The sequence below is a fragment of the Procambarus clarkii genome, chromosome 16 (genome assembly GCF_040958095.1).
Source record: "Procambarus clarkii isolate CNS0578487 chromosome 16, FALCON_Pclarkii_2.0, whole genome shotgun sequence".
NCBI classification, from domain to species: domain Eukaryota; kingdom Metazoa; phylum Arthropoda; class Malacostraca; order Decapoda; family Cambaridae; genus Procambarus; species Procambarus clarkii.
This window is the reverse complement of record NC_091165.1, coordinates 13384633-13411144: the sequence shown is the minus strand read 5'-3', so window position 1 is coordinate 13411144 and position 26512 is coordinate 13384633. Positions and strand designations below refer to the sequence as shown.

Genomic DNA, 26512 nt, shown 5'->3' with positions numbered 1-26512 from the left:
CCTTTTTTCTGTGTGATAAGGTCCAGTTCCTTGGGTCTTTCCTCATAGCTCAATCCCTTCAACTCTGGAACGAGTCTGGTTGCATATCTTTGGACATTTTCTAGTTTCACCTCGTTCTATTTCTGGGAAGGGTTTCATGCTGGCGATGCATATTCAAGAGTGGGTCTCACCTTCGTTGTATACAAGGACCGGACAGCTGCTTTGTCCAAGTGTGTGAAGGGTACTGGGACGGCGACCAATAGTGTGTGAAGGGTACTGGGACGGCGACCAATAGTGTGAAGGGTATTGGGACGGCGACCAATAGTGTGTGAAGGGTACTGGGACGGCGACCAATAGTGTGTGAAGGGTACTGGGACGGCGACCAATAGTGTGTGAAGGGTACTGGGACGGCGACCAATAGTGTGTGAAGGGTACTGGGACGGCGACCAATAGTGTGTGAAGGGTACTGGGACGGCGACCAATAGTGTGTGAAGGGTACTGGGACGGCGACCAATAGTGTGTGAAGGGTACTGGGACGGCGACCAATATGCCTCACACTGCTGCTCTTATTCTGTAAATGTGGCCTTCTGGCGTCATATTTGGGGTTATGGCTCCACGTGGGTCTTGCCAGTCAGCCAGCCAGTCAGCCAGCCAGCCAGCCAGCCAGTGAGCTAGCCAGTCAGCCAGCCAGCCAGTCAGCCAGCCACCCAGTCAGCCAGCCACCCAGTCAGCCAGCCAGCCAGTCAGCCAGCCAGCCAGTCAGCCAGCCACCCAGTCAGCCAGCCACCCAGTCAGCCAGTGAGCCAGCCAGTGAGCCAGCCAGCCAGTCAGTGAGTGAGTGATGAGTGTTGGAGCAGGTCCTGGGGAAGTTTACACGTGTAGCGTGGTAATAGCAGCCGTGGCTACTTACTGCAGTGTTAATGCTTCCCGGAACTCCACCTTCCCAGAACATGTACCAATACCACCTCTTTATTTCCCTCCCCTCAGCGCTATATTTCCTGGAGCTGCTGCCCGTCCCGACTAGCTCTTTACATACCTCAGGAACCGCTACCTGTGGTCTACCTGTGGCTCGTTTCGAGTGTGATCAGTCGGATCAGGGTGTGAGTGGTGTGGCCCCGCCTGACGACGGCTGACAGAGGTGAACTTAGTACCTACGGGCTCACCATTGCCCGTGCTACTTGGAACTGTTTGTTCCAAGTAGCGAATCTTAAACAACAACAACAACAGGTGAACTGCCCGGTATTACGTGACTGGACACATGACAACACAATCAGCCTCGCAATTGGTCATTACTGTTAGCAGTCTATAATGCTTTAAGGCGCGCCCACCTATAGTACCACATGCTGTATTGCTTGTATATTAGCAGAAAATATGTATATTTTTCTTGCAAGTATATCTGGGAGGCCGTTGAGGTGGTGAGGACACATGAATATATTGTAAGAGCATACAAGAAGGTTACAGTGTGTAGTCAGCCTGTACTTCCAGTACATCAACATTGTTTCTCAGTTTTTGTGTTATTTTAATCGTGTCTATTTATTGTGTTTAATATTATGTGTTGTGATTCCTCGGGTTTGGTAAGTGTTCATAATGTTACTTGTTTTCTCTGGTGGAGGCTACGTACGTAGTCCCTGGCGCCCCTGGTGGAGGCTACGTACGTAGTCCCTGGCGCCCCTGGTGGAGGCTACGTACGTAGTCCCTGGCGCCCCTGGTAAAGGCTACGTACGTAGTCCCTGGCGCCCCTGGTGGAGGCTACGTACGTAGTCCCTGGCGCCCCTGGTGGGGGCTACGTACCTAGTCCCTGGCGCCCCTGGTAATGAGACGTGTGCTTGATGGCACACGCAAGCGTCATGCGTCAGACTGCGAGCAGCAGCAGCAGCCTCTAACAGCTTGGTGGACCACAACGCTATCCAGGAGGCCTGGTCAGAGACCGGGTCTCGGAAACATTGATCCTCGACAAGCCAAGTGTTTGTCATGTCCTTTTTCCCGTCTTAAGGTGTGCTGGGTTCTGGCTCTCTGCCTGTCGGCCTCTTGGGTTATTTAAGGTGGTTTTGAGGAGCTATGTCTCCGCGTCTCGGACCAGGGACCATCACAACAGACCAACCGGGCTGTGGTGGGTATGTGGGCCTGCGGGCCGCTCCAAGCAACAGCCTGTTGGACCAAGTTATCACAAGTCAAGCTAGCTCACTTCCCCCTTCAGAGCAGGAGAGATTGCTGTAATAGAGGGAATACAGAGAACATATACGGCATACATAGACGCGATAAAGCACCTAAATTATTGGGATCGTCTCAAAGCCCTCCAAATATACTCGCTAGAAAGAAGACGAGAGATATATCAAATAATATACACGTGGGAGATACTGGAGGGTCAGGTCCCAAATCCACACAGTAAAATAACAACGTACTGGAGTGAACGATATGGAAGAAAATGCAGAATTGAACCAGTGAAGAGCAGAGGTGCCATAGGCATAATCAGAGAACACTGTATAAACATCAGAGGTCCGCGGTTGTTCCGGCAATATTTCTAATGCTTACTGGGAGGATGTTGAACAACCGCGGACCTCTGATATTTATACAGTGCTCTGATTGTGCCTATGGCCTATGGGAGCCGGTAGGCCGAGCGGACAGCACGCTGGACTTGTGATCCTGTGGTCCTGAGTTCGATCGCAGGCGCCGGCGAGAAACAATGGGCAGAGTTTCTTTCACCCTATGCCCCTGTTACCTAGCAGTAAAGTAGGTACCTGGGTGTTGGTCAGCTGTCACGGGCTGCTTCCTGGGGGTGGAGGCCTGGTCGAGGACCGGGCCGCGGGGACACTAAAAAGCCCCGAAATCATCTCAAGATAATCTCAAGAATGGCACCTCTGCTCTTCACTGGTTCAATTCTGCATTTTCTTCCGTATCTTTTGCCCCAGTATGTTATTCTACTGTGCAAATTTGGGACCTGACCCTCCAGTATCTTCCGTGTATATATTGATATCTCTCTCGTCTCCTTTCCAGGGAGTGCATTTTCAGAGCTTTGAGACGGTCCCAGTAATTTAGTTGTTTAATCGTTTCAATTGGGTGACTGTGAGGGGGGGGGGTGACTGTGAGGGGGTGATGATGGGGTGACTGTGAGGGGTGTTGATGGGGTGACTGTGAGGGGTGATGATGGGGTGACTGTTAGGGGGTGATGATGGGGTGACTGTGAGGGGGGGTGACTGTTAGGGGGTGATGATGGGGTGACTGTTAGGGGGTGATGATGGGGTGACTGTGAGGGGTGTTGATGGGGTGACTGTGAGGGGTGTTGATGGGGGTGACTGTGAGGGGTGATGATGGGGTGGCTGTGAGGGGTGATGATGGGGTGACTGTGAGGGGTGATGATGGGGTGACTGTGAGGGGTGATGATGGGGTGACTGTGCGGGGTGATGATAGGGTGACTGTGAGGGGTGATGATGGGGTGACTGTGAGGGGTGTTGATGGGGTGACTCTGAGGGGTGTTGATGGGGTGACTGTGAGGGGTGATGATGGGGGTGACTGTGAGGGGTGTTGATGGGGGTGACTGTGAGGGGTGTTGATGGGGTTGACTGTGAGGGGTGTTGATGGGGTGACTGTGAGGGGTGTTGATGGGGGTGACTGTGAGGGGTGTTGATGGGGTGACTGTGAGGGGTAATGATGGGGTGACTGTGAGGGGTGTTGATGGGGTGACTGTGAGGGGTGTTGATGGGGGTGACTGTGAGGGGTGATGATGGGGTGACTGTGAGGGGTGATGATGGGGTGACTGTGAGGGGTGTTGATGGGGGTGACTGTGAGGGGTGATAATGGGGTGACTGTGAGGGGTGATGATGGGGTGACTGTGAGGGGTGTTGATGGGGTGACTGTGAGGGGTGTTGATGGGGGTGACTGTGAGGGGTGTTGATGGGGTGTCTGTGAGGAGTGTTGATGGGGGTGACTGTGAGGGGTGATGATGGGGTGACTGTGAGGGGTGTTGATGGGGGTGACTGTGAGGGGTGATGGAGTGACTGTGAGGGGTGATGATGGGGTGACTGTGAGGGGTGTTGATGGGGGTGACTGTGAGGGGTGATGATGGGGGTGACTGTGAGGGGTGATGATGGGGTGACTGTGAGGGGTGATGATGGGGTGACTGTGAGGGGTGACTGTGAGGGGTGTTGATGGGGGTGACTGTGAGGGGTGTTGATGGGGGTGACTGTGAGGGGTGTTGATGGGGTGACTGTGAGGGGTGATGATGGGGTGACTGTGAGGGGTGATGATGGGGTGACTGTGAGGGGTGTTGATGGGGGTGACTGTGAGGGGTGATGATGGGGTGACTGTGAGGGGTGATGATGGGGGTGACTGTGAGGGGTGATGATGGGGTGACTGTGAGGGGTGATGATGGGGTGACTGTGAGGGGTGTTGATGGGGGTGACTGTGAGGGGTGTTGATGGGGGTGACTGTGAGGGGTGACTGTGAGGGGTAATGATGGGGTGACTGTGAGGGGTGATGATGGGGTGACTGTGAGGGGTGTTGATGGGGGTGACTGTGAGGGGTGTTGATGGGGGTGACTGTGAGGGGTGATGATGGGGTGACTGTGAGGGGTGTTGATGGGAGTGACTGTGAGGGGTGATGATGGGGTGACTGTGAGGGGTGATGATGGGGGTGATGATGGGGTGACTGTGAGGGGTGTTGATGGGGGTGACTGTGAGGGGTGTTGATGGGGGTGACTGTGAGGGGTGTTGATGGGGGTGACTGTGAGGGGTGATGATGGGGGTGACTGTGAGGGGTGATGATGGGGTGACTGTGAGGGGTGATGATGGGGTGACTGTGAGGGGTGTTGATGGGGGTGACTGTGAGGGGTGATGATGGGGTGACTGTGAGGGGTGTTGATGGGGGTGACTGTGAGGGGTGATGATGGGGTGACTGTGAGGGGTGTTGATGGGGGTGACTGTGAGGGGTGATGATGGGGGTGACTGTGAGGGGTGTTGATGGGGGTGACTGTGAGGGGTGATGATGGGGTGACTGTGAGGGGTGTTGATGGGGTGAATGTGCGGGGTGTTGATGGGGTGACTGTGAGGGGTGATGATGGGGTGACTGTGAGGGGTGATGATGGGGTGACTGTGAGGGGTGTTGATGGGGTGAATGTGCGGGGTGTTGATGGGGTGACTGTGAGGGGTGATGATGGGGTGACTGTGAGGGGTGTTGATGGGAGTAAGTGCGAGGGGTGGGGGGGTGGATGGGGTGAGGACGGGCCGTCTCCGGTGTTTGGTTATGGTATAAACAGTCGCCAGCACGCGCCTGCCTGGTACTCTGGTCACCCCCCCCCCATCTGGTCACCCCCCCATCTGGTCACCCTCCCCCCCATCTGGTCACCCCCCCCCCCCCATCTGGTCACCCCCCTCATCTGGTCACCCTCCCCCCCCCATCTGGTCACCCTCCCCCCCCCATCTGGTCACCCTCCCCCCCCCCATCTGGTCACCCCCCATCTGGTCACGATCCCCACCCCCATTTTCCCCTTCGCGGTCCTCGTGGCCCCGGTCCTCGTGGCCCCGGTCCTCGTGGCCCCGGTCCTCGTGGTCCCGGTCCTCGTGGTCCCGGTCCTCGTGGTCCCGGTCCTCGTGGTCCCGGTCCTGGTGGTTAGCGGTGGGGTTAATCAGGTTGTTAGACGACTCATGCAGTGTTTACAGTGCTGGCGGCCACCTTTATCATAATACCTGTGGCGTCGTTGAGCGCTCGGGTGGCGTCGTTGAGCGCTCGGGTGGCGTCGTTGAGCGCTCGGGTGGCGTCGTTGAGCGCTCGGGTGGCGTCGTTGAGCGCTCGGGTGGCGTCGTTGAGCGCTCGGGTGGCGTCGTTGAGCGCTCGGGTGGCGTCGTTGAGCGCTCGGGTGGCGTCGTCGAGCGCTCGGGTGGCGTCGTTGAGCGCTCGGGTGGCGTCGTTGAGCGCTTATGGTACAATTACTTGACACTTTATTACTGGTCAGTTGCCATGGTATAAGTGAGGGGTGGCATCCGGTTTGTTCAACTCAATAGTGCCTATTTCGACTTTCTAATTTCGATGTTCGTGGGTCTATATACTATGGTGGTCATGGTTACTGTGAGTACTGCCACAACCGCAGGACGGGTTGAACACCTGTGGCTGGTGGCCTTAATGAACACGTGCAGGGAGGTGGTGATGTATTAATGGTTGTTGGTGTACCAGGGATGGTGAGGGGAGGTCAGGTGTTGGTGTACCAGGGATGGTGAGGGGAGGTCAGGTGTTGGTGTACCAGGGATGGTGAGGGGAGGTCAGGTGTTGGTGTACCAGGGATGGTGAGGGGAGGTCAGGTGTTGGTGTACCAGGGATGGTGAGGGGAGGTCAGGTGTTGGTGTACCAGGGATGGTGAGGGGAGGTCAGGTGTTGGTGTACCAGGGATGGTGAGGGGAGGTCAGGTGTTGGTGTACCAGGGATGGTGAGGGGAGGTCAGGTGTTGGTGTACCACGGATGGTGAGGGGAGGTCAGGTGTTGGTGTACCAGGGATGGTGAGGGGAGGTCAGGTGTTGGTGTACCACGGATGGTGAGGGGAGGTCAGGTGTTGGTGTACCAGGGATGGTGAGGGGAGGTCAGGTGTTGGTGTACCACGGATGGTGAGGGGAGGTCAGGTGTTGGTGTACCAGGGATGGTGAGGGGAAATCAGGTGTTGGTGTACCAGGGATGGTGAGGGGAGGTCAGGTGTTGGTGTACCAGGGATGGTGAGGGGAGGTCAGGTGTTGGTGTACCACGGATGGTGAGGGGAGGTCAGGTGTTGGTGTACTAGGGATGGTGAGGGGAGGTCAGGTGTTGGTGTACCAGGGATGGTGAGGGGAGGTCAGGTGTTGGTGTACCAGGGATGGTGAGGGGAGGTCAGGTGTTGGTGTACCACGGATGGTGAGGGGAGGTCAGGTGTTGGTGTACCACGGATGGTGAGGGGAGGTCAGGTGTTGGTGTACCAGGGATGGTGAGGGGAGAGGAGGCAAGGGGGGGGGGACACAGAGAGGGTCAACACATGACCTAAGACAAAGGCACCACCACCTCTTCGCCTGGCTAGTGTCCCTCACTCCACTCATTGTTTACAATGATGAGTTTTATTACACCGTCTACAAGCTTCCTCGGTGGAGAAGGGAGGTCCGGTAAGGGAGGAAGCAGATGGGGAGGGAGGAGAACGAATGAACAGGATGGAACCCAAGTGTTCTTGTTTGCTTGTTCTTCACTAGAACTCCAGCGAGTCAAGCACAAGGAGCGAGTCAAGCGAGTCATTCCAGTCAACTTCGCCTTTATTCTAAGGTTAAAGGAGACAAATGGCATGACCATCTCTCTCTCTGGGTGTGGCTCTGTTTACCTGTGTTGATCACGTCATGCTTACACAAAGTTGAGCAGTAGACAGCATGCTGACGGCAGGTCGTCTCCCTCCCTGGGCCGGCCTCCACCACGCCACACACTAACAATATCATCCCAGCAACACGGAGCTTAAAACACTCCAGGCGGCAGGTGAGCATGCTGCTTTAAATGTATCATTAGTGAAGGCTCTCCAGGGGCTCCCACAGAGGCTCTCCAGCATGTACCACAAAGAAAACAAGCGAACATATCCACGTAAACTCGGACAGAGCCATGATGGAGAGGTCAACAGTACCCCACACTGAAGACACCAACAGTACCCCACACTGAAGACACCAACAGTACCCCACACTGAAGACACCAACAGTACCCCACACTGAAGACACCAACAGTACCCCACACTGAAGACACTAACAGTACCCCAACACTGAAGACACCAACAGTACCCCACACTGAAGACACCAACAGTACCCCACACTGAAGACACTAACAGTACCCCACACTGAAGACACCAACAGTACTCCACACTGAAGACACCAACAGTACTCCACACTGAAGACACCAACAGTACTCCACACTGAAGACACCAACAGTACCCCACACTGAAGACACCAACAGTACCCCACACTGAAGACACCAACAGTACTCCACACTGAAGACACCAACAGTACTCCACACTGAAGACACCAACAGTACCCCACACTGAAGACACCAACAGTACCCCACACTGAAGACACTAACAGTACCCCACACTGAAGACACTAACAGTACCCCACACTGAAGACACCAACAGTACCCCACACTGAAGACACCAACAGTACCCCACACTGAAGACACTAACAGTACCCCACACTGAAGACACCAACAGTACCCCCACACTGAAGACACTAACAGTACCCCACACTGAAGACACCAACAGTACTCCACACTGAAGACACCAACAGTACTCCACACTGAAGACACCAACAGTACCCCACACTGAAGACACCAACAGTACCCCACACTGAAGACACCAACAGTACCCCCACACTGAAGACACCAACAGTACCCCCACACTGAAGACACCAACAGTACCCCCACACTGAAGACACCAACAGTACCCCCACACTGAAGACACCAACAGTACCCCACACTGAAGACACCAACAGTACCCCCACACTGAAGACACCAACAGTACCCCACACTGAAGACACCAACAGTACCCCCACACTGAAGACACCAACAGTACCCCCACACTGAAGACACCAACAGTACCCCACACTGAAGACACCAACAGTACCCCACACTGAAGACACCAACAGTACCCCCACACTGAAGACACCAACAGTACCCCCACACTGAAGACACCAACAGTACCCCCACACTGAAGACACCAACAGTACCCCCACACTGAAGACACCAACAGTACCCCACACTGAAGACACCAACAGTACCCCACACTGAAGACACTAACAGTACCCCACACTGAAGACACCAACAGTACCCCACACTGAAGACACCAACAGTACCCCCACACTGAAGACACCAACAGTACCCCCACACTGAAGACACCAACAGTACCCCCACACTGAAGACACCAACAGTACCCCCACACTGAAGACACCAACAGTACCCCACACTGAAGACACCAACAGTACCCCCACACTGAAGACACCATTGTCTCAACCTCACAGCTCCACTACTGGTCAATTTAGTTCATTTATTATGCACCCCATACCCATCTTGTAGGCATAATAAATGAACTAAACTGACCAGGTGTGAACATCTGAGGTTGAGACAATGGTCAACACCTTCCCCGCGAGCACATTAGAAATATTGCTGGATCAAAGGTGGATGTATTCAAGAGGCAATTAGATAAGTTCTTGCAAGAAGTGCTTGACCAACCATGCTGTAGTGGAAATATGGATCTGCGGGCTGCTCCCAGCACAACAGCCTCTTGGACCAAGTTATCACAAGTCGAGGCTCGGGGAGAACTACTACTCCCAGAACCCTCTCCAGGTATGTTGCAGGTAGGCACATCTCCTGTAGAGAAGCGCGGTATTACAATAGAGCAGAGGTGCAGTAGGTACTCTGAGAGAGAACTCTATCAACATCAGAGGTCCGAGACTGTTCAACACGCTACACATAAGGGACACAACTGGCCGACCCCTCAATTATATATATACATAATTGGTTTACAAAAAAAAGTTTACATCGGGACACTTGGTACCTCTGACAACTGTTGGTACTGTACTATATATGGTCTTGCATGCAAGCAAAGGACGGGAGGCAGTATAGTTGAGAGTAGTGGTGGTGGTGGCGGGAGTGTTGGAGGGAGCGGCCAGGCCGGCAGTGATCACACCTTATCAAAAGACCCACCTGGGCCATTAGCATTGTTTATCTACCCCCTTCCCCTCTCCCCCCCCCCACTACCTCCTTCCTTTCATCTCTCAGGTTTTTATGTTCGTCTTTATCGCCACTTTTACACCCTTGAGTCCTTCTTGACCGGCTCTACCTTGACGACCCCTGTGTCTAGTCCACCACATCCCTCTGCTGCTTCACGCCTCCCCCAGGCACCCTGCCCCGCCCCCAGGCACCCTGCCCCGCCCCCAGGCACCCTGCCCCGCCCCCAGGCACCCTGCCCCGCCCCCAGCTACTCCCAGGCACCCTGCCCCGCCCCCAGCTACTCCCAGGCACCCTGCCCCGCCCCCAGGCACCCTGCCCCGCGCCCAGGCACCCTGCCCCGCCCCCAGCTACTCCCAGGCACCCTGCCCCGCCCCCAGCTACTCCCAGGCACCCTGCCCCGCCCCCAGCTACTCCCAGGCACCCTGCCCCGCCCCCAGCTACCCCCAGGCACCGTGCCCCTCCCCCAGCTACCCCCAGGGACAGTGCCCCTCCCCCAGCTACCCCCCAGGTACCGTGCCCCGCCCCCAGGCACCCCCAGGCACCGTGCCCCGCCCCAGCTCAGCCCCCCGTGTCAGGTGGTGGTGGCACGGGGGCCACGACACCTGTGGCACAGTTGTCTCTCGCCTTCTATCAACGTTTTTGCTCTTTATCCCTAGATCTAAACTGGATTTTTTCTGCGACTGCGGCGGTGGTCTTGACAGGCGGGGGTGTTGGGGTCGGCGGGGCCAGGCGGGGTGTTGGGGTCGGCGGGGCCAGGCGGGGTGTTGGGGTCGGTGGGGCCAGGCGGGGTGTTGGGGTGTGGAGAGTGCACTAAGATGAGGGCTGTGTCAGGTAGAGAAAGGAAGGGGGCTTCCTCCTGTGGGGTTGTGGGGGGGGGGGCTTCACTGGAAGCAGTAGTGGGTGTGGGGGTGTGTGTCCCTAATGTGGGATGATGGCGTTGTAAACGGACTGGGGTAATAAATCAATCATCTCTTAAGTGATTCATCTTCAATTACTTCATTTGAGTAATTAAGATGAAGGCTACCTGCTTGATGGGGTTCTGGGAGTTCTACTCCCAAAACCCCGCCCGAGGCCAGGCTTGACTTGAGACTTTGCCTCACCAGGCTGTTACTTAGAGCGGCCCGAAGGCCCACATACCCATCCAGTCTAGTTTTCTCTTGAAGATGTCCACAGTCGTTTCGGCAATATTTCTGATAGTCGCTGGTAAGACATTGAACAACCGCGGACCTCTGATTTTTATACATCGAGGTTTCAAGATCAGGCTCGACTTAGAAGGTCCGAAGGCCCACATACCCACCACAGCCCGGTGGGTCCTGAACTCCTTGGAGAAAACTATCTAGTTTCCTCTTGAAAATGTCCACGGTTGTTCCGGCAATATTTCTTATACTCGCTGGGAGGATGTTGAACAACCGCGGACCTCTGATGTTTATACAGTGTTCTCTGATTGTGCCTATGGCACCTCTGCTCTTCACTGGTTCTATTCTGCATTTTCTTCCATATCGTTCACTCCAGTATGTTGTTTTACCGTGTAGATTTGGGACCTGTATTTTCCACGAAGGGGGAAGTGAGTACTGAGCAGTACTCAAGACGGGACAACACAAGTGATTTGAAGAGTACAACCATTGTGATGGGATCCCTGGATTTGAAAGTTCTTGTAATCCATCCGATCATTTTTCTGGCTGACGCAATATTTGCTTGGTTATGCTCCTTAAACGTTAGGTCGTCAGACATCATTATTCCCAAATCCTTTACATGCTGTTTTCCTACTATGGGCACATTTGATTGTGTTTTGTACTCTGTATTATGTTTAAGGTCCTCATTTTTACCGTTCCTGAGTACCCGGAGTTTATTACTGTTGCCCTGCTGGACACGGTGGGCCAGTGTGGGTGTCTGTGAGGGTGTGGCCCACCATGCCCTGCTGGACACGGTGGGCCAGTGTGGGTGTCTGTGAGGGTGTGGCCCACCATGCCCTGCTGGACACAGTGGGCCAGTGTGGGTGTCTGTGAGGGTGTGGCCCACCGTGCCCTGCTGGACACAGTGGGCCAGTGTGGGTGTCTGTGAGGGTGTGGCCCACCATGCCCTGCTGGACACAGTGGGCCAGTGTGGGTGTCTGTGAGGGTGTGGCCCACCGTGCCCTGCTGGACACAGTGGGCTGCACACGGTGGGCCACGGCACACCGTGTGTGGCATGGCACTTGCCCGGTGTGCCAGTGAGGTTATGGCTCCGCGTGGCACCTCTTCCTAGGAAGTGCCTTGCATCATGGTGTTCCGTGAACACCAGCCGCACGCACACGCACTCCTCGCCGCCCCACCATGTGCGCGGGGCCACTCGCGCACACAACCATCCACGTAATTTATACCTCAGTTGTCTGAGGTGACGCTTGTCCAGGTTAGTTATCTTCATCTTGAGGTTATCTTGAGATGATTTCGGGGCTTAGCGTCCCCGCGGCCCGGTCCTCGACCAGGCCTCCATTTTTTTTACATAGCTCCAGGAAGCAGCCCGTAGCAGCTGTCTAACTCCCAGGTACTATTTACTGCTAGGTGAACAGAAGCATCAGGATGAAAGAAACTGCCCATTTGTTTCCGCCTCTACCGGGGATCGAACCCGGAACCTCAGGACTACGAAACCCAAGCACTGTCCACTACGCTTGTCAGGCCGCATGACAGTTCTTGTTGTATCTGATGCCTTATAATTGAACTATTTTGCCGTTCGAATACTTTGTGGGCTCTGGGCCCTTAAATATGTGGATGGAGGTGGCTCCCACACCTTCTTCTAGGGCATTCCAACTGTTGCCCAACCGTACAAGGTATAGGTATAGGTATTCCCTTACATTTCTTAGACTCTCTTCCTACGTGTCCTACTTTCCTCTCAATTTAAAGAGACTATGCGTCTCTATTTTGTCAGTTCGTATTATGTATGTTGTGATCACGTCCCCTTTATTGTTCTTCTCTAGAGCTGTCTGATTGCCTAAACCTTTCCTCATACCTTAACCTTTGTACCAACGTTGTTGCAAACATTTGTGCTGTTTTATGCTTCACAAGGTGGGGGAATTCCATGCCGGTGCCGCGTATGCAAGTATTGGAATATCGTCTACATACTCACTACATACTCACATAGACATCAACCAGGAGGCTTGATCAGAGACCGGGCCGCGGGGACCTTGACCCACGAAGTGAACGCAACGCAAGGTAAGGTATGTCTGGTGTGAGGCTGAGGAAGATGATCTGAGTAAGGTCGGTAGGAGATCGACGTGTCTTCTACTTGGGGAGTAGAACCAGAACCCCATCAGCCAGGACGGCACCTTGGGGGACTGAGCTCTCCATCCGGATTTTAATTGACGATTTCACTCTGTTTAGGTTGTTCGTTAGGACGTTAACGATCCATCTTCCTACTTTGTCAGTACTTCCTTTCGTGTGCAGTAGCACCACGGTCACACACTTGACGAAAGTGTTCGCGAGATCTGCGTGTATTACTTAGGCGTTTTGTCTGTCTTCCATGGCATCCTATGGCAGGTCAAATGTGATTTGCTGTTGGTGTTGTCTTGTTGTGTTGTGTTGTGGTGTTGTGTTGTGGTGTTGTCTTGTGTTGTTGTGTTGTGGTGTTGTCTTGTGTTGTGGTGTTGTGTTGTGGTGTTGTGTTGTGGTGTTGTGTTGTGTTGTGGTGTTGTCTTGTGTTGTGGTGTTGTGTTGTGGTGTTGTGTTGTGGTGTTGTCTTGTGTTGTTGTGTTGTGGTGTTGTCTTGTGTTGTGGTGTTGTGTTGTGGTGTTGTGTTGTGGTGTTGTGTTGTGTTGTGGTGTTGTCTTGTGTTGTGGTGTTGTGTTGTGGTGTTGTGTTGTGGTGTTGTCTTGTGTTGTTGTGTTGTGGTGTTGTCTTGTGTTGTGGTGTTGTGTTGTGGTGTTGTCTTGTGTTGTGGTGTTGTGTTGTGGTGTTGTCTTGTGTTGTGGTGTTGTGTTGTGGTGTTGTGTTGTGGTGTTGTGTTGTGGTGTTGTCTTGTGTTGTGGTGTTGTGTTGTGGTGTTGTCTTGTGTTGTAGTGTTGTCTTGTGTTGTGGTGTTGTGTTGTGTTGTTGTGTTGTGGTGTTGTCTTGTGTTGTGGTGTTGTGTTGTGGTGTTGTCTTGTGTTGTGGTGTTGTCTTGTGTTGTGGTGTTGTCTTGTGTTGTGGTGTTGTGTTGTGGTGTTGTCTTGTGTTGTGGTGTTGTGTTGTGGTGTTGTCTTGTGTTGTAGTGTTGTCTTGTGGTGTTGTCTTGTGTTGTAGTGTTGTCTTGTGTTGTGGTGTTGTCTTGTGTTGTGGTGTTGTGTTGTGTTGTGGTGTTGTGTTGTGGTGTTGTCTTGTGTTGTGGTGTTGTGTTGTGGTGTTGTCTTGTGTTGTGGTGTTGTGTTGTGGTGTTGTGTTGTGGTGTTGTCTTGTGTTGTAGTGTTGTCTTGTGGTGTTGTGTTGTGGTGTTGTCTTGTGTTGTGGTGTTGTGTTGTGGTGTTGTCTTGTGTTGTAGTGTTGTCTTGTGGTGTTGTCTTGTGTTGTAGTGTTGTCTTGTGTTGTGGTGTTGTCTTGTGTTGTGGTGTTGTGTTGTGGTGTTGTCTTGTGTTGTGGTGTTGTGTTGTGGTGTTGTCTTGTGTTGTGGTGTTGTCTTGTGTTGTGGTGTTGTGTTGTGTTGTGGTGTTGTGTTGTGGTGTTGTCTTGTGTTGTGGTGTTGTGTTGTGGTGTTGTCTTGTGTTGTGGTGTTGTGTTGTGGTGTTGTCTTGTGTTGTAGTGTTGTCTTGTGGTGTTGTCTTGTGTTGTAGTGTTGTCTTGTGTTGTGGTGTTGTCTTGTGTTGTGGTGTTGTGTTGTGGTGTTGTCTTGTGTTGTGGTGTTGTGTTGTAGTGTTGTCTTGTGTTGTGGTGTTGTCTTGTGTTGTTGTCTTGTGTTGTAGTGTTGTCTTGTGTTGTGGTGTTCCATCATGTGTTGTGGTGTTGTCTTGTGTTGTGGTGTTGTCTTGTGTTGTGGTGTTGTCTTGTGTTGTGGTGTTGTGTTGTGGTGTTGTGTTGTCTTGTGTTGTGGTGTTGTCTTGTGTTGTGGTGTTGTCTTGTGTTGTGGTGTTGTGTTGTGGTGTTGTGTTGTCTTGTGTTGTGGTGTTGTCTTGTGTTGTGGTGTTGTCTTGTGTTGTGGTGTTGTCTTGTGGTGTTGTCTTGTGTTGTGGTGTTCCATCATGTTGCGGTATGATGCACGACGTATTCCCCTTGGCACGGTCCCAAGGTGGTAATAATTAGCAGCTTTAGACGGCTGTCAGAGAAAGTTAGTATAATTAGAGTGCACAGCTCCCAATAATTAGGGTGGAGAGTGACCCCCCCCCCTCCCCTCCCACACAGGTGTGGGGGGGGGGGGGGTATGGGGGTCACCCTCAACCACCTACCATGACGTGTTGGCAGCGCCCCCCAGCTGGGCCAGCCCGCCCGTTTATTGCTTTACTTCACCCGTTCACCCGTTCACTCATTCACTCCCGCTGCCCTCGACGGAGGCGCGCCTTGCCACTCCCGCTGCCCTCGACGGAGGCGCGCCTTGCCACTCCCGCTGCCCTCGACGGAGGCGCGCCTTGCCACTCCCGCTGCCCTCGACGGAGGCGCGCCTTGCCACTCCCGCTGCCCTCGACGGAGGGGCGCCTTGCCACTCCCGCTGCCCTCGACGGAGGCGCGCCTTGCCACTCCCGCTGCCCTCGACGGAGGGGCGCCTTGCCACACAATTCTGATGTAATTAATTTAGATAAACGCGCCGGCAAATTATATATACAGAATGTGTTGCCTGTAGATATAGCGGTATATAACAGCTAAATGTAAGAGCCGGTGGGATAAGCCTTAAACACGCGGCGCCAGAGGCAACCCCGTGCCTTCCACCTCCCTCCCCCCCAGGCCCATCCCCCCACACGTGTCACCCCACCCCCCCATGTTTCATACTCCCCCCCCTCCCACTACGTGTGTCCCCCCTCCCACCACGTGTCCCCCCCTCCCACCACGTGTCCCCTCCCCTCCCACCACGTGTGTCCCCCCCTCCCACCACGTGTGTCCCCCCTCCCACCACGTGTGTCCCCTCCCCTCCCACCACGTGTGTCCCCTCCCCTCCCACCACGTGTGTCCCCTCCCCTCCCACCACGTGTGTCCCCTCCCCTCCCACCACGTGTGTCCCCTCCCCTCCCACCACGTGTGTCCCCTCCCCTCCCACTACGTGTGTCCCCTCCCCTCCCACCACGTGTGTCCCCTCCCCTCCCACCACGTGTGTCCCCTCCCCTCCCACCACGTGTCCCCTCCCCTCCCACCACGTGTCCCCCCCTCCCACCACGTGTGTCCCCCCCCTCCCACCACGTGTGTCCCCCCCCTCCCACCACGTGTGTCCCCCCCCTCCCACCACGTGTGTCCCCCCCTCCCCTCCCACCACATGTGTCCCCTCCCCTCCCACCACGTGTGTCCCCTCCCCTCCCACCACGTGTGTCCCCTCCCCTCCCACCACGTGTGTCCCCTCCCCTCCCACCACGTGTGTCCCCTCCCCTCCCACCACGTGTGTCCCCTCCCCTCCCACCACGTGTGTCCCCTCCCCTCCCACCACGTGTGTCCCCTCCCACCACGTGTGTCCCCTCCCACCACGTGTGTCCCCTCCCACCACGTGTGTCCCCTCCCACCACGTGTGTCCCCTCCCACCACGTGTGTCCCCTCCCACCACGTGTGTCCCCTCCCACCACGTGTGTCCCCTCCCACCACGTGTGTCCCCTCCCCTCCCACCACGTGTGTCCCCCCCCCTCCCACCACGTGTGTCCCCCCCCCTCCCACCACGTGTGTCCCCCCCCCTCCCACCACGTGTGTCCCCCCCTCCCACCACGTGTGTCCCCCCCTCCCACCACGTGTCCCCCCCTCCCACCACGTGTGTCCCCCCCTCCCACCACGTGTGTCCCCCCCTCCCACCACGTGTGTCCCCCCCTCCCACCACGTGTGTCCCCCCCTCCCACCACGTGTGTCCCCCCTCCCACCACGTGTGTCCCCCCCCTCCCACCACGTGTCCCCCTCTCCCACCACGTGTATCCCCCTCTCCCACCACGTGTGTCCCCCCTCCCACCACGAGTGTCCTCCCCTCCCACCACGTGTGTCCTCCCGTCCCACCACGTGGAACCCCCCTTCCCCCCACGTGTGTCCCCCCTCCCACCACGTGTGGCGTGTCCTGACCCCCTCAGTAAACACCGCCGTAAACATCTTTATTGACATCCTATAAAAGTCTGGTCAAGAGTATCACGTCTCCCAGCATGTATGGTGTGTACACGTCTCCTGTGAGCGGCATTATTGTGTGCACCTCACTCGTCCTGTGAGTGGATTAGTCGTCCTGTGTTGTCCTTTTTTGTAGCGCCAAGAAAGGATTAAAGAAGACACAAAAAGAGACTTAATCAGGTGTCAGCGGGTAGTTTTCCATATGCCGTGTAGGACTGTGGTCATCCGCCCTAAGCTGTGTAGAGGGTTAGTGGAGCCAGGCATCCCTCCAGGGGCCTGCTGTAGGCATCCCTCCAGGGGCCTGCTGTAGGCATCCCTCCAGGGGCCTGCTGTAGGCATCCCTCCAGGGGCCTGCTGTAGGCATCCCTCCAGGGGCCTGCTGTAGGCATCCCTCCAGGGGCCTGCTGTAGGCATCCCTCCAGGGGCCTGCTGTAGGCATCCCTCCAGGGGCCTGCTGTAGGCATCCCTCCAGGGGCCTGCTGTAGGCATCCCTCCAGGGGCCTGCTGTAGGCATCCCTCCAGGGGCCTGCTGTAGGCATCCCTCCAGGGGCCTGCTGTAGGCATCCCTCCAGGGGCCTGCTGTAGGCATCCCTCCAGGGGCCTGCTGTAGGCATCCCTCCAGGGGCCTGCTGTAGGCATCCCTCCAGGGGCCTGCTGTAGGCATCCCTCCAGGGGCCTGCTGTAGGCATCCCTCCAGGGGCCTGCTGTAGGCATCCCTCCAGGGGCCTGCTGTAGGCATCCCTCCAGGGGCCTGCTGTAGGCATCCCTCCAGGGGCCTGCTGTAGGCCTGTGTAAACCCGTCAACTTGGGACATCTTAACACATGTTGATACGATGTCTTATGGCCGTTAAGAAACGCAGTAACAGAAGTAACAAACTATATACAAGTAGAGGCCCAGGAGAGGCGAGACCCGGAATTAATACAGCCAGATATAATACAAGAAGAGATCAAGGTAATGGAAGATTACATACAGCAGACACTGGTGGAACAAAAAGACAAAGGCATATCAGTCTTGTGTTGAGGCGATACGCACAGACATGCTGGTAATACAAGTATTGGAATCTTTCTAGAGACAACTGGACAGCTTTGTGCTGGAGGAACAGCAAGTGCTAGGAAGAGCTATGAGTGCCAGGTGGTGCTAGGAAGAGCTATGAGTGACAGGTGGTGCTAGGAAGAGCTATGAGTGGCAGGTGGTGCTAGGAAGAGCTATGAGTGACAGGTGGTGCTACCTACCTACCTTGAGGCTACCTTGAAGTGCTTCCGGGGCTTAGTGTCCCCGCGGCCCGGTCGTCGACCAGGCCTCCTGGTTGCTGGACTGATCAACCAGGCTGTTAGACGCGGCTGCTCGCAGCCTGACGTATGAGTCACAGCCTGGTTGATCAGGTATCCTTTGGAGGTGCTTATCCAGTTCTCTCTTGAACACTGTGAGGGGTTTGCCAGTTATGCCCCTTATGTGTAGTGGAAGCGTGTTGAACAGTCTCGGGCCTCTGATGTTGATAGAGTTCTCTCTCAGAGTACCAGTTGCACCTCTGCTTTTCAACGGGGGTATTCTGCACATCCTGCCATGTCTTCTGGTCTCATGTTCTGGTCTCATGTGCTAGGAAGAGCTATGAGTGGCAGGTGGTGCTAGGAAGAGCTATGAGTGCCAGGTAGTGCTAGGAAGAGCTATGAGTGCCAGGTGGTGCTAGGAAGAGCTATGAGTGGCAGGAAATGCTAGGAAGAGCTATGAGTGGCAGGTAGTGCTAGGAAGAGCTATGAGTGCCAGGTAGTGCTAGGAAGAGCTATGAGTGCCAGGTGGTGCTAGGAAGAGCTATGAGTGCCAGGTGGTGCTAGGAAAAGCTATGAGTGCCAGGTAGTGCTAGGAAGAGCTATGAGTGGCAGGTAGTGCTAGGAAGAGCTATGAGTGCCAGGTAGTGCTAGGAAGAGCTATGAGTGCCAGGTGGTGCTAGGAAGAGCTATGAGTGCCAGGTGGTGCTAGGAAGAGCTATGAGTGGCAGGAAGTGCTAGGAAGAGCTATGAGTGGCAGGTAGTGCTAGGAAGAGCTATGAGTGACAGCAAGTGCTAGGAAGTGTTAGGAAGACAAAGCCCCCTGACCAGGCGACCACCTGGAAAGGCTGTGGGAGTAGAAAGACTCTCGAAATTGTCAACAAGTAAACCTCCTTTCCTGGTTAAGTTGTTGTTAATGTTGGCAGAAGCGGTTGTGCACAGTGAGGTGGTGGGGGCAGAGGGAGGCAGGTAAGCAAGTGGATTAACCTGCTCATGTGTCAGTGAGGTAGACGTGTCGCCGCCCCCACCTCCCAGACCCCGCTCGCCCTCATCACATACTGATGTCTACACCGTAACGGGAAGGCAGCTAAATGAAGAAAGAAAGATTAAGACGAAAAAAGAGAAAGAAGGGAGAAGAAAAAGAGTTAGCGGATATAGTTTGGACCCTCACACCGGAGCCCCACTGAGACCAGGTACTGACGCTGACAAATATACGAACATCTTTTAGAACCCTCAATCAGGACTCCTTAAAGGCAGTCTCCACAACATTTGGTATACTGGAGCATGCAGCACCGGCCTGGAGGGGGCGGGGGGGGGGCGCACCTTGTGAAGCACAATACTAACATTGTGTACGAAGTTTGCAACACGATTAGTGCCAGAGTTAAACTGACCAAACTAATTGAAGTAAATCTCACAATCTTGGAGGATAGAAGATACAGAAGGGATATGATACTTCCCCTTCACTGAAGGGGGAGAAGGGGTGATTTGTACTATACAAATCACTTGTGCTGTCCCGTCTTGAGTACTCCTCGGTACTTACTTCCCCCCTTCACAACAGGAGAGATTGCTGAAATAGAGGGGGGTACAGAGAACATATACGGCACGCATAGACGCGATAAAGCATCTAAATTATTGGGATCGTCTCAAAGCTCTCCAAATGTACTCACTAAAAGGGAGATGAGAGATATCAAATTATATTCACGAGAAAAATACAGGTTCCAAATCTACACAGTAAAATAACAACGTACTAGAGTGAACGATATGGAAGAAAATGCAGAATAGAACCAGTGAAGAGCAGAGGTGCCATAGCCACAATCAGAGAACACTGTATAAACATCAGAGGTCCGCGGTTGTTCAACATCCTCCCAGCAAGCATAAGAAATATTGCCGGAACAACCGTGGACATCTTCAAGAGGAAACTAGATAGTGTTCTCCAAGGAGTGCCGGACGCACCGGGCTGTGGTGGGTACGTGGCCCGGCGGGCCGCTTCAAGCAACAGCCTAGTGGATCAAACTCTCACAAGTCAAGCCTGGCCTCGGGCCGGGCTTGGGGAGTAGAACTCCCAAACCCCATCAACCAGAATCAACCAGATGACAACATGCAAGATAGGAGAGGGACTAGACAAGGTGGACAAGGACAACCTGTTCATATTGAGATAAACTAGGACAAGGGGAGGCAAGTATCAGCTACAAATACAAAGGCGTCTACGAATACAAATGTTACATTTAATACAAATAAAATACAAAGGTTACACAGTAGTGCTACCCGGTGCGGGAGGGGGACAAGTGGAGCGCGCTGAAGGAACTTGTGGAAGTCACCTTCATCCACAATTTGAAGGCCACATTTGAGAAAGAATTTGACAAGCGTCAGAATAGGTACATTGTAAGGTACAAGAAGGGGGGTAGAAGGCGGGGCCGAGAGCTGTAGACCGGCCTGGCGGTAGTCAGGGATAGGTAAGTGGTGAGAGGGCGGTGATACACAAGTGGGTGGAGTTACAGCAGTGGTGGGTGGTGGGTCCCGCGGCGCGCACTGGACGGCACCATTCAGGGGCTGGTGCCCGGCTCTTTGTTGTTTTGTGAATGAATGACGTGAAGGAGCGGCTCGGGATTGTTGGCAGATAAAGTTACGCCCTCACACTGCCGCCGCCGCCGCCTCCTGCCGCTTCCTGCCGCCGCCGCCGCCTCCTGCCGCTTCCTGCCGCTTCCTGCCGCCGCCGCCTCCTGCCGCCTCCTGCCGCCGCCGCCAGGGTACCACGGATCTCTGTGTTCATTCATATATTCATTCATATATTTGCGCCCCTCCATTATGTACTAATGAAAAGTGCTGAGACTGGAGGCAGGCGAGGCACCAGTCACTTGCTGGGTTTCAAAGCACATTGTGTGGTGTTTGCTGTTATTGGCGGTTTTATGACAAATTGTTAGTCATTACAGTACATATATAGAACTTATTGACGTTAATGTTTGTGTGGCGTCCATCTTGGAACACCACCTTCACTGAGTACCATTTGTTTGATTTGGCGACCCCAAGGTCAGCTGAAGATGGGTGGTGAAGCTACTCTAACCAAAGGATCGGTGACAGACTGGGTATGTTCATTGTTTAGGGATAAGCACATTGGTGGTGAAGGGCAAGGCACTGGACCACTCCAGGTTGGCTCTGCCCTTGGCCAGTTGATCCATGATTAGTGGACCGAACCCACAGCTCTTGTGTGTGTACGGATGACCCCAGTGTTGCCACACCTCAAATATCGGGAATTATTAAGTGCTGAATTACCGAGCCAGTCTCATCATCATCATCATCATCATCATCATCATCATCACCAGCATTAATACCAGCATGGCTGGGTCTGACGCGCATGTCGTACACAAGGTTCTGAATGATTCCTTGCACAAATTTCTAAAAGCAGTTCTTATGTTGGCCAACCTGACACAAGCCGTTGATAGTGTTACTTGATGTGGGCTTCAAGGGACAAGTTCCATGAGAAGGGGGGAGGGGGGGAGGGGGGGGGGGATAAAATATAATACAGTGGAAGATATGGAAGGTAATGAAAAAGACAACCAGTGAGGAGTAGAGGTGCCACAGGCACAGTCAGAGCACACTGTCTCAACATCAGGGGTCCACACCTGTTGGGGTCCACCACCCAGGGGTCCACACCTGTTGGGGTCCACCACCCAGGGGTCCACACCTGTTCAACACCCTCCCAGCGACCATTACAAATATTGCATATCAATACAAATTGATGGATGTATTCAAGACGAACTTAGATAAGTTCTTGCAAGAAGTGCCGGACCAACCAGGCTGTAGTGGATATGTGGGCCTGCGGGTCGCTCCAAACAGCAGCAGCCTGTTGGACCAAGTTATGACAAGTCGAGCCTGGCCTCAGGCCGGGCTCGGGAAGTCGAACTCTCGAAACCATCTCCAGGTATGGTCCAGGTGTCCATCTGTGTCGCCTCGTGAATCACCTTGTCCAGGTGTTGTTTCCTTGTCTCTCCTGTTTATCCCTCGTGTATTTTGTGGGGGATAATCATGTCTCCCCTCGTGTTGCCTTCCTTCCTTGCAGTGAGGGGAGGGGGTAATTTATTTAGTCTCCTTGTAGCTCAAACACAGAGGGAGGAGAGTGAGGAAGGGGAAGGTATGGAAGGGGGAGTTGTGGTAAGGAGAGTGGGCAAGGGGAAGGTATGAGACGGTGAAAAAGAGCTCTGTATAAGAACGGAACATTATTGGAGAAGTGAGGCTGGGGGGAGGAGTGAGGCGAGGGAGGGGGAGGAGTGAGGGCGGGGGAGGGACGGGAGGGAGGCAGCGACAGGTAGATTATGATGATGATGATGATGGAGGCACTCACGACTGCTGCCACCAGATCTGACTATATATATAACCCGCCAGGCCCCCCCCCCCCTCCCTCACTTGTTCCCCCTGTCCTCCCTCACTTGCCCCCCTGTCCTCCCTCACCCCCTGTCCTCCCTCACCCCCTGTCCTCCCTCACCCCCTGTCCTCCCTCACCCCCCTCCCTTCCTTCACCCCCTCCCCTCCCCCTCCCCTCCCACTGCCCACTCCCACTGTCCTTGTCACTGTCCACTTCACTGTTCCCCTCCCACTGTCCCCTCTCACTGTCAGTTGTCTCATGTCGGAAGACCTTACCTTCAAAGAACACAATAAAGTAGCCGTCACAACTGCAAGAAAAATGACAGGTTGGATAACAAGAACCTTCACACTAGAGATGCTGTACCAATGATGATACTTTTCAAAACGCTTGTGCTCTCTAGAGTGGAGTACTGCTGCACAATGACAGCCCCTTTCAAAGCTGGAGAAATTGCTGACCTGGAGAGCGTGCAGAGATCCTTTACTGCTAGAATCCACTCAGTAAAACATCTAAACTACTGGGACCGACTAAAATGCCTAAAATTTGTATTGTCTTGAGCGCAGGCGGGAGAGATACATAATAATTTACACGTGGAACATAGCAGAGGGGCTGGTCCCAAACCTGCACACAGAAATAACAGCACATGAGACCAGAAGGCATGGCAGGATGTGCAGAATACCCCCGTTGAAGAACAGAGGTGCAACAGGTACTCTGAGAGAGAACTATCAACATCAGAGGCCCGAGACTGTTCAACACGCTTCCACTACACATAAGGGGCATAACTGGCCGACCCCTCACAGTGTTCAAGAGATAACTGGATAAACACCTCCAAAGGATACTTGATCAACTAGGCTGTGATTCATACGTCAGGTTGCGAGCGGCCGCGTCCAACAGCCTGGTTGACCAGACGACCAACCAGGAGGCCTGATAGGAGGTGAACCACGGAACCTCCACGAGGTAGCCACGAGTTCGGTAGCTTTACACGGGTGTCTAATAGCTTGGTAGATCAGACTGTCAAGCAGGAAAACTGTTCAGAAGCCGGGCACTGGGGACCTAGCTCCTGGGAACCAGCTCTAGGTAACGTGAAGGATAGGTTGGGAGGAGAGTATGAGGATGAGATGGACGCGCAGGAGGACGGGTGGTGATGGATGACCGGGGCTCGGGGGAGGACGGTGGGGCAGGTTTTTACTGGAGATGGCGGCAGTGATGCCGCCTCCACCACACTAGTTTTTCCTCTCGGACCGCCCAGGTAATGTCGATAATTGATTAGACACTAATTTACTCGCAATCTAACTTGTATCTCGCAGTATGATGTCGATAGGCCAGTGTGGTGGTCCAGCCAGAGGTGTGTAGGTGTGTGCGCTCGCTCGCGCGTGTTTACATTCGCCTATTTGTGCCTGCAGGGTCGAGCTCTAACTCTTGGACCCGCTTTTCTAGCAGTTGGTTGGCAATGATTCCCGGCCTATTTCTCTATCATATCTGCTTTGAAAGTTATGCATGGAGTTAGCCTCTATAACCTGCTCCTTTAGGTCATTCCATTTACTCACTACACTTACGCTAAAGGAAAACTTTCTAACATCTCTATGACATCTGAGTCTCCAGCTTTCATCCGTGCCCCCTTGTTCTGTTGATATTCATTGTAAACACTTCCTCTATTTCCACTTTGTCAATCCCCCCCCCTCCCATGACCCTCCTTTCTAACGTGGTCACGTCTAGTTCCTTCAGTCTGTCTTCGTACCTCATCCCTCGCAGCTCTGGGACGAGTCTCGCTGCAAACTTCTGCACCTTTTAGAGCTTCCTAATGTGTGTGTTTTTTAGATAGGGCTCCACGATGGGGCTCTAAGACAAGGCCTCACATAGGCGGTAAACAGTAATCTAAAAGCCTCCTTATTCAAGTTTCTGAAGGATGTTCCTACTTTCCCCAGAGTACAGTATAAGGCTGTTTTAGGGGCGGTTTTAGATTTAGCTACTAAGAGCGAAATGTCTATGTAGCACGGGCTATGGTGAGCCCGTAATAGGAGTATGCGGCTGACGTTATTCTGTTTATATGAGCCTCTGGAGTTAGGTTTGGTGTTATGTCCACTCCCAGGTCAGCCACTAGTTTATCTCTAGTGTGTGTGTGTGTGTGTGTGTGTGTGTGTGTGTGTGTGTGTGTGTGTGTGTGTGTGTGTGTGTGTGTGTGTGTGTTCGTGCGAGTGCTGGGCGTGTAGGAGTGTGAGGGTGGGTAAGGGGCCAGCGTGTAGGAGTGTGAGGGTGGGGAAGGAGTCAGCGTGGAGGAGTGTGAGGGTGGGGAAGGGACCAGCGTGTAGGAGTGTGAGGGTGGGGAAGGGACCAGCGTGGAGGAGTGTGAGGGTGGGGAAGGGACCAGCGTGTAGGAGTGTGAGGGTGGGGAAGGGACCAGCGTGGAGGAGTGTGAGGGTGGGGAAGGGACCAGCGTGTAGGAGTGTGAGGGTGGGGAAGGGACCAGCGTGGAGGAGTGTGAGGGTGGGGAAGGAGCCAGCGTGTAGGAGTGTGAGGGTGGGGAAGGGACCAGCGTGTAGGAGTGTGAGGGTGGGGAAGGAGCCAGCGTGTAGGAGTGTGAGGGTGGGGAAGGGACCAGCGTGTAGGAGTGTGAGGGTGGGGAAGGGACCAGCGTGGAGGAGTGTGAGGGTGGGGAAGGGACCAGCGTGGAGGAGTGTGAGGGTGGGGAAGGAGCCAGCGTGTAGGAGTGTGAGGGTGGGGAAGGGACCAGCGTGTAGGAGTGTGAGGGTGGGGAAGGGACCAGCGTGGAGGAGTGTGAGGGTGGGGAAGGGACTAGCGTGGAGGAGTGTGAGGGTGGGGAAGGAGCCAGCGTGGAGGAGTGTGAGGGTGGGGAAGGGGCCAGCGTGGAGGAGTGTGAGGGTGGGGAAGGAGCCAGCGTGTAGGAGTGTGAGGGTGGGGAAGGGACCAGCGTGTAGGAGTGTGAGGGTGGGGAAGGGACCAGCGTGGAGGAGTGTGAGGGTGGGGAAGGGACCAGCGTGGAGGAGTGTGAGGGTGGGGAAGGGACCAGCGTGTAGGAGTGTGAGGGTGGGGAAGGGACCAGCGTGGAGGAGTGTGAGGGTGGGGAAGGAGCCAGCGTGGAGGAGTGTGAGGGTGGGGAAGGAGCCAGCGTGGAGGAGTGTGAGGGTGGGGAAGGAGCCAGCGTGGAGGAGTGTGAGGGTGGGGAAGGGACCAGCGTGTAGGAGTGTGAGGGTGGGGAAGGAGCCAGCGTGTAGGAGTGTGAGGGTGGGGAAGGGACCAGCGTGTAGGAGTGTGAGGGTGGGGAAGGGACCAGCGTGTAGGAGTGTGAGGGTGGGGAAGGGGCCAGCGTGGAGGAGTGTGAGGGTGGGGAAGGGACCAGCGTGGAGGAGTGTGAGGGTGGGGAAGGGACCAGCGTGGAGGAGTGTGAGGGTGGGGAAGGGGCCAGCGTGCAGGAGTGTGAGGGTGGGGAAGGGAGCCAGCGTGGAGGAGTGTGAGGGTGGGGAAGGGGACCAGCGTGGAGGAGTGTGAGGGTGGGGAAGGAGTCCAGCGTGGAGGAGTGTGAGGGTGGGGAAGGAGTCCAGCGTGGAGGAGTGTGAGGGTGGGGAAGGGACCAGCGTGGAGGAGTGTGAGGGTGGGGAAGGAGTCAGCGTGGAGGAGTGTGAGGGTGGGGAAGGGACCAGCGTGGAGGAGTGTGAGGGTGGGGAAGGAGCCAGCGTGTAGGAGTGTGAGGGTGGGGAAGGGACCAGCGTGTAGGAGTGTGAGGGTGGGAAAGGGGACCAGCGTGTAGGAGTGTGAGGGTGGGGAAGGAGCCAGCGTGGAGGAGTGTGAGGGTGGGGAAGGGACCAGCGTGTAGGAGTGAGGGTGGGGAAGGGGCCAGCGTGGAGGAGTGTGAGGGTGGGGAAGGGACCAGCGTGTAGGAGTGTGAGGGTGGGGAAGGGGCCAGCGTGGAGGAGTGTGAGGGTGGGGAAGGGACCAGCGTGTAGGAGTGTGAGGGTGGGGAAGGGGCCAG

At 54.8% G+C, this 26512-nt stretch overlaps 2 protein-coding genes across 2 annotated transcripts in view; one reads left to right on the top strand and one right to left on the bottom strand.

The window, feature by feature from the left end:
- LOC123760066 (fibroblast growth factor receptor 4) overlaps positions 1 to 26512 on the top strand; it is a gene marked incomplete in the record, with an annotated part of 132807 nt that overhangs the window by 63351 nt on the left and 42944 nt on the right.
- LOC123759927 (uncharacterized) lies at positions 5617 to 21521 on the bottom strand. The gene is made up of 4 exons (XM_045745176.2): positions 21438 to 21521; positions 20803 to 20927; positions 15153 to 15382; positions 5617 to 5888 (listed from the first exon to the last, which is right to left on the bottom strand). The coding sequence occupies exons 1-4, from the start codon at positions 21519 to 21521 to the stop codon at positions 5617 to 5619; spliced, it is 711 nt and encodes a 236-aa protein (XP_045601132.2).